At 41.6% G+C, this 8,031-nt stretch overlaps 1 protein-coding gene and 1 long non-coding RNA gene across 3 annotated transcripts in view; one reads left to right on the plus strand and one right to left on the minus strand.

The window, feature by feature from the left end:
- Positions 1-8,031, plus strand: part of LOC145716324 (uncharacterized) — a 70,103-nt gene that overhangs the window by 38,143 nt on the left and 23,929 nt on the right. The window contains exon 5 of one of the 2 annotated variants that reach the window (XR_014138939.1): positions 3,390-3,568. The exons of the other annotated variant lie outside the window; for it this stretch is intronic. This is a non-coding gene — a long non-coding RNA (uncharacterized LOC145716324). Of the gene's footprint in view, positions 1-3,389; positions 3,569-8,031 lie in introns of those variants that run through there. 2 annotated transcript variants of the gene reach the window in all.
- On the minus strand, positions 5,391-7,341 carry LOC102730835 (T-complex protein 1 subunit beta). Its single transcript, XM_006750203.3, has one exon. It carries the CDS (start codon positions 7,262-7,264, stop codon positions 5,657-5,659), a length of 1,608 nt encoding a protein of 535 aa, XP_006750266.2. The 5' UTR covers positions 7,265-7,341; the 3' UTR covers positions 5,391-5,656.

Genomic DNA, 8,031 nt, shown 5'->3' on the forward strand with positions numbered 1-8,031 from the left:
AAGTGGGCATGTTCAGGAAATGTGCTCAAAGACACAAGCCTGGCTCTCTGAACACTGAAATTTGCTCTGTTTTCCTCTCCAAGGAAAATAACCTAAGGAAAAATTCTGTTTGCCCCTCATGGCTTTTCTCAGGATTAATTTTTTACTTTACACACCAAGTGATAGTTAAAACATGCACTTTTAATCTCAATTACCACATATCAGGCATCTCTTGTCCACAGTGTACTCTTGAAACACATTCGCCATTTTAAACTTAGAAAGTCAGTATTTATCAAATTGAAAGAGGGGTCCTCTGATGGCTTCATAAACTACCTTTCCCCATTTCATTACAATCACCGACAAATCTCCAAACACTCTACAACCTCAGTGGAGCCTCTAGCACTCTACTGCTTTACAATAGTCTGAACAGAATGGGATATCCCACAAATATCTGTGGAGCATTCACTGTGTGCCAGGCAGTGGACCAAACACTGGAGATAAAATGGTGACTGAAAGAGGCATCATCCTTACGTTAATGAAATTTACACTCCAACTGGAAAGATCGACATAGCAAGTCTGCATATAATAAATGTCTAATCAAAAATCTGAGGATTTTGATCCCAATAATAGATTGAATCCATTTGGATCAAGGTCCCCACTGACCTTCGAATGGCTAAATCCAATGGTCAGGTTTTGGTCAATCTTACTCAGCTTCTCAAAAGGATTTGATATAGTTGACCACCCCCTCCTTTTATAAACATTTCTTCAGTTGATTTCCATTTCTGTGGTATACTCTAAAATTTGTAACCCCTAAATTCATTTATGACTCCCAAATTCATAGTTTCGGCCCCAGTCATTTTTCTAAATTTGACACCCATATGTCTTATCTGCCTACTCAGCATTCCCTCTCAGATATGTAATAGCATCTCAAACTAAACATGCCCCAAACTGAATTCCCTTCTCTACTCCACACAAACTTACCTCTTCCCTAGTGCTCACTCTTTTACTAAATGGTAACCCGTATTCACTCAGCGATCAGGCCACAAATCTTGGAATTGTCCATAGCTTTCTTTTCCTTCATACTCCTCATTCAACTTAACAAAAACTCCTGTTGGATTCTCTTTCAGCCTATAACACAGTTTCACCATCTCCCACCACCTTCATCACTACTCTCTTAGTCCAAGACACCATTTTCTATCATCTGGATCATTCTAGTGGATTCCCAACTGATCTCTTTGATTCCACTCTTGTTCTAGTATGTACAGCAGTCAGAGAGAACCTTGTAAAACATAGGTCTGATTATGTCATTTCCTTGTTTATATCCTTTTGATGGCTTCCTGTCTCACTTAGGGTAAAATCCTTACCGTGGCATAAAAGGCTCTATATGATCTGGTCTTCACCTGCCTCTCTGCTCACCTTCCCTCCTACTCTTCTTGATATTCCTTGAGTTTGCTCTGTACATTCCCATTTTGGGGTCTTGGCATTTGCTTCCCTCTGCCTAGGATGTTGTTCACCTAGATATTATGATGGCTCTTTTCTTCAGTTCAGTTCATGCATGTCTCTGTTCAAATGTCAACTTTCAGAGAGGACTTTCCTTACTACTAAATTAAACTACTAAAACAGCACTCCCTCCCCATCTCTTTCTGTCAACCCTCTTGACCTGCTTTGTTTTCCTTCCAGTTCTTATCAACCCCTCACACTGTGTGTGTGTGCGTGTGCACGTGCGCATGTGCGTGTTTAATGTGTGTGTGTTTATTGTGTGTCTGTATTAGGATGTAAGATTCAAAAGCACAGGAAATTTTGTCTCATTCACTTTTGTATTCTCAGTGCCTAGAACAATGAGTGCCTGGCACATTGGAAGTATTCTTCAAATCTAGGTTACATAAATGAATGTGATGATGGTAAAAAGGAAAATTGCAGGGGATGGTAAGATATCGTACGTGGACATAACATAGACTGAGGTGTCAGAGAAAGAGGCAGATACGCATTCTGGTGAACATTTATAAATAGAAGAGGCCACTGTGCTAGTGTGGATAGCAGAGTTCTCTAATAGTCTCAAGACAGTTGCTCACCCCTCCTTCTGAGCTGACCCATGGCGGGTAAACATAAAAGCTCTATTGAAGAAAAATGTTTTTCAGGTATAGTTTGGTTTTGCTTTTCCCAGAGAAATGTGACCAGCAGTATCCCATTTATCTGTATGACAGATCTGGTAGGTAGTTGGACAAGAGAGATGAAAGGAGAGGGAAAGGAAAGGAGTAATACCAGTGTTGTCTTAGGGAAAAGGCAGTGAAACAGAGAGGTCTTGTGACATGCGCAGCATGACAGCAGCAGCGCTCGACATGCAGTTGATCCTCCTAATTTATTACTGATCTCTGCTTCCGGGGGGTGAGGGGGAGAGAAATTTCTGCATATCTGTCCAGAGTGGATATGTTTTGTATCTCCTCAGCCTGAACTACCACCTGTCATTCTCCTCACGACTGCCTTCAGCTCTGAAGTGTGGGAAGTGGGAAAGGTATAAGGAGAGAGAAGGTGCTCTGTACATATTTGTTGAATTGATAAATTAGCAAGTTTTGTTGAATGTATTCACATGTACACATGCACAGGTACAATTCCCAGTGATGTGGGCTCAGGTGAAGAAAAGGAATGTAATAAATAGCATGAACAGAATTGAAATTTATGGAACTGGGACATGGGATCAAATGGCAAATTTACCTAAATTTCTCTGGCTTCTGTGTTTTTACTCTTAGTGACCCCTCAACCGTCAGATAGTTCATATTTATGTCAAAGTATCTTTGCTTAAAGCCTATGAAGAAACTGTATTCATCGGGCACAACTTTATGGACGTATCAGATTTAATTGTGTAACTTCTGTTTTCCCACTGCAGGCCAGGCACATGATACGGTCAGACCGACCATTAACAAGCAGCATCAGTTTGACTTGGCCCACAGCAGGCTTTCATTCGGCCCATGGGGGGGGAGGCAGTCCACAGCTGTGTGCCTGTGGGTACCGCACAGCATCTGACACCCCCCTTCCTGCCTCTGACGTGGGCCCTCAGGCTGTTGCTGTCTGTGCACGTCTCTATCTCAGCGTCTCTGCCATCCCTCCCTGTTTCGCTCCCGGCCCTCCAAACACTGTTCTCCTCTGGCCGCCTGCCCCCAATTTCTGATGCACAGAATGTTCTGCTCTTTCTTCCATGCGGCCTGCCGGAGTAGCATGACCTGCAGTGCCTGGACATCACATTTATGTCATAAGCTGCTGTGGTCCGAATACTGGGGTGCTGCGTTTGAGAAATTCACTCTGCCTTGCTTCTTACTCATAAGGCAAGATGACAGGTTATGGAAGATAATGTTAAGTGGCTACTGAAAGGCCTCTCCCGAACCTCCTGTCCATTTGTGCCTTTCACTCTACAGCCTGCAAAGCAGCATCCTTGCTTGTCCATCATTCCGTGCATCCAGAGAGGCCCTGGGACCCAGTTCTGGCCCGTGGGGCACGCCTGGGGCTGCTGGTCAAGGGAGAGCGGTGGCTGAGAGCGATTCTACTTTCCTGAAAGAAACAGATGAGACCAGCATTGCTTCTTCCTGTCTCTCCCTTGCTTTCTCTCTCGAGTGCAGAATTGATGGCTAGACCTACCGTGTCATCATGTAACTGGAAGAGAAAGGTCAAAAGAATCAAATACATCAGCCCTGACATCACCAACTTGGAGAACCAAGGCCAGCACTTCTTGTTAAGTGAGAAAAATAAGCTTCTGTCTTTCCAGTGGCTGTAGGTGGTTCTCCCGTTATTTATGGGTGAACGTAAGTAACAGGTACCGCTTCACCACATCACAGCCCCTTTTCAGAGCTTTGTAAGCAAAAGCCCAGGGCCTCTTGGTCACCATGAAAGAGCTAAGATGTTTTTATTTTTTAACATAGGGTAATTGGAGGATAGAGCTGAATTATTCAAGAAAAGGGAGGGATCTGATCCGGGGAAAGAAAAAGAGTCCCAAGATTGGGAAGGATGGGAAACTGTTAGACTCTACAAAGAATGGGGCCTCGAGTGGCTCCCACACAATACCCAGAGGGGTAGGACCTCAGATGGGTGTTACCCGTGTTACCAAGTGCCACAGTCCTGAGAGTAAAGATAGGATCCTCTGTAGCTAAGGCTGTGGTCAGTAAAGAAGTCCATGATAAAGGTACCTATCCACCCGCTGAATGCTTGGAGACAACTGAGAAGTGACTGAAAATGGCATCATGTAGTAGCAGAAGGAGCAAGTGTAGCTCTGGCAACCGTGTAGACCAAGGGCCAGGCCTCCTGTTGACATACAGGTTCTTACGTTTGTGTGCGATCTGATTGTGGGTGGAGAGGGGATGGCAACACTGCCTGACTAGCACTGGACTTTCCGTCTGCCCTAATACATGCATAGGGGAGTAAGCTAGACTTCATTTTTTAACCTATGTCTTTAAGGTCAGTTTCTTGTAGATAGTATATTCTTGGTATTCTTGGGTATTGGTTTTCTCTCTAATCTTTTCATTTTATCCAAGTAATTTTTGTGATTTAATTAGTGTGTTTAGGCCATTTACATTTAATGTAATTGTGATATGGGGATTAAAATTTACCGTTTTATAGCTGTTTTGTTCATTCCATCTCTTCCTGCCTTCTTTTGGATTACTTGAGTGTGGAGGGGTTTTCTTTTGTTTTGTTTTGGTTTTTTGCTTCATTTTATAACTACTACAGACTTACTATTTTTACCTCATTTTCAAAAAATTTCAAAAAATTCAAAATTTTTTAGGTGCTTACCCTAGGATTTAAATATACATCTCTAATTCATAAGAGTCCACCTTCAAATAATATTATAGTACTCCATATACTGTGTAAGGGCCTTACAACAATGTATTTCCAATTCTACCCTTTCACCCTTTGGGCTATAGGTAGCATACGTTGCACTTCTACATATGCTGTAAAAACAAAATATATTGATAAAACTGATCTTTGTTTTAGATAATCTGTTATCTTTTAGGGAAGTTAAGATAAGGAAAAAAAGATTTTTATATTTACCTTCATTTATATCAGAGGTCTTCCTCTCTTTGTGCAGATCTGAGTATGAAATAGTATATTTTTTTCTAAAGTCAATTAAAAATATTTTCCTAAAATTGTATAAGGAAAACCTTACATCGTCCAAGAGACTGTTTGTCAAGGTCCATAGAAGACAAGAATTGATATCAAAGTTGCTCCTTTTCAATGTGTGCGTACATCAAACAGCATACTGAGTAGTTGACCATTTTTCCTCTTTGGAAGGACTCTTTGGTATGGTCATAGTTGTATATGTAGTCAAAATATCTATATTCAAGTCTTTATATAAAGTTCAAACTTTAAGACTCTTTTGGACAACATGTCATTACTGTCACTAAGTATAAAAATTATTCAAAACGTACTTTTTTTTTAAATTAATTGTTCAAATTTTTATTTTGATGCACAGTATGAGAAATGAACTTTTAAATCAACTAAATTTTATGGATAATGAAACAGCAAATAAATTAGACCCATGTTAAAATAGAAGGTCAGTTAAATGTCCAAACTTAAGGATATAAGAGCCACAGATAAACTTCGATTCCACAGTCTTCTTTAAAAGGTCGAAGTCTTTCAAACACAACTTTGCTATGAACTAACTGGTCCAGAGCTCAACAGCACATGGGAATGTTTAACAGGGGTGGTGATCAGGGACACGTTTCCTTGGTGCTGCTTTGATAATGTTGTCCACACGAAGAATTACCTCTGCTGCTTCAGCTGCACTCAAAAGAACTTGTCGCTTTACTTGGAAACTTTCTGTTATACCCAGTACTGCCATATCTCCGATGGTACCTTCCTTCATACCCAGTCCAGCAGTTGTATTGCCTTCACCATGGGCAGCTCGGAGCTGTGCCACCAGATCCGCACTGTCATAGCCTGCATTATCAGCTATGATAGTTGGCAACATTCTCAGGGCTTTAGCATAAGACTCCATTGCAACAGCTTCTTTGCCTGATGTTCTACTGGCAAGCTGTGTCACAGCATGAGCCATCAGCATCTCAGAACAACCTCCTCCATAAACTGTTCTAGAATCCTTCACAGTTTGGGCAAGAACACAAAGAGCATCATGCAAAGATCTTTCTGCTTCATCTATAATTTGTTGAGTGGCACCATGAAGAACAATGGTACAAGCTTCACCAAGGGCCACCCCAGAAAAGTGGATGAGTTTATCTTCTCCAATCATGACCTCCTCAATAAGCTTGCAACTTCCGAGCTTCACTAGTTCTGGGTGGTCAAAGGTAGAGGCAATTTCACCACCTGTGACAAGAGCTAGGCGTTCCACACCTGCAAAATCTGCATGTTCAATCGCCATAACACCAGCAGCACCAAAGAGCTGTTCAGGATAATTATAAATTAACTGCCTGTTAATAAAGCAATTTATCCCATGCTTAAGAATACGTTCAACTTTCTCCTTCATTTTTTCCTTTTCGGCATGTTCTATTTCGGCAACCTTTGCTGTAGAATCAACTCTTACCCTGGAACGAAATCTCTTTATTTTGTCTGTATCCATACCAGTATTTGCAATGAGAATTTTAGCATTTTCAGTTCTCTTCAGTTGATTTACTCCAATTTTTTTATCCAACAGAAAGCCTTCGTCTAAATAGGAATCTGCCAGACTTCCTCCTAGCTTCTTGATGACGTGAATTGCCTCCAGATTACCAGAGCCTTTCAGTCTGAGCACAGCTTCTACAGCTAACTGAGTAAAATGGTCTTTGTGATGAGTAAGAAGTTTTGAGGATAATGTTGTTCCCGCAGTGTTCATTAAATCTTCATGGAATTTAACTTCGTCAGAACCACGATCAACTGCAGAATTCAACAGAGCCTGTCTTGCCGCCTTTGTGGCTTCTCTCCAACCCGCAATGATGGTCTGTGGGTGAATCTTTTTTGCAATCAAAGATTTTGCTTCCCTTAGTAATTCTGCTGCTAAGACAGTAACAGAGGTAATGCCATCACCAACTTCATCATCTTGAACCCTTGACATATCAACTAAAACTTTAGCTGCTGGATTGTCCACACCGATGTTTTTTAGAATAGTTGCACCATCATTGGTTACCATAAGAGAGGCATCTCGTCCACTGCTTAACAGAATTTTATCCATGCCCTTAGGTCCTAATGTGCTCTTTACCAAGTCTCCAATAGCGATGGCACCAATAAAAGAAGACAGCCGAGCAGTCTCTGCTCTCTCTTCATCAGCTCCAGCCTTGAAGATGTTAACAGGTGCGAGGGAAAGGGACGCCATGGTTCTGAGGAGTTCGGCACACACGCTAATCCCTCAGCTCACGCCCGGTACCAGAGGGCCAAAACATGTGCTTTGACTGTACTGCTTATATCTCCCTTTGTGGCCTATTTACGTGTTGGTACCAAATTCTATTAAAATGGCCTATGTATTAAATTAAAAGTCAGTTAAACAGGGCAGAGGTATTTTAAAGTCCGAAGCCCTGAGATCTGCTATTAGACATTTAGCAACTGAGATATTTCAATATTATTCCCAAATTTATAACACTTGTGTTTTGAACTGCCACTAGAGAGTACAATATGAGGAGAATGCAGTGGAGTCTCTGAAGGAGACCCAGAGGTATATCATCGTCAGCCTCCGTGTTCCTCAGTTCTCTAGCAGATGGCAGATTCACTTCTTTGGAGTATATTTGAGATAGAAAATAGCTCCTTAAGGCCTTATTTGCTATGGTGCGATGTTTGCAAATATATAATTCACATTCTTTTGCATTTATTTGGGCTTTTTGGTTTATTTTCCTGTTGCTTTTGTATGTCTCCATATAAGTCATCAGTCTTACTTCAAAAGTAATAATATAGGGACACCTGGGTGGCTCAGTCGTTAAGCGTCTGCCTTCGGCTCAGGTCATGATTCCAGGTCCTGGGATCGAGCCCCGCATCGGGCTCCCTGCTCAGCGGGGAGCCTGCTTCTCCCTCTGTCTGCCGCTCCCCCTGCTTGTGTTCCCTCTCTGTCACTCTCTGACTAATAAATAAATAAAATCTTTTAAAAAAAAA

This window comes from Leptonychotes weddellii, chromosome 11 (genome assembly GCF_054177405.1).
Source record: "Leptonychotes weddellii isolate Sample4059 chromosome 11, ASM5417740v2, whole genome shotgun sequence".
NCBI lineage: Eukaryota > Metazoa > Chordata > Mammalia > Carnivora > Phocidae > Leptonychotes > Leptonychotes weddellii.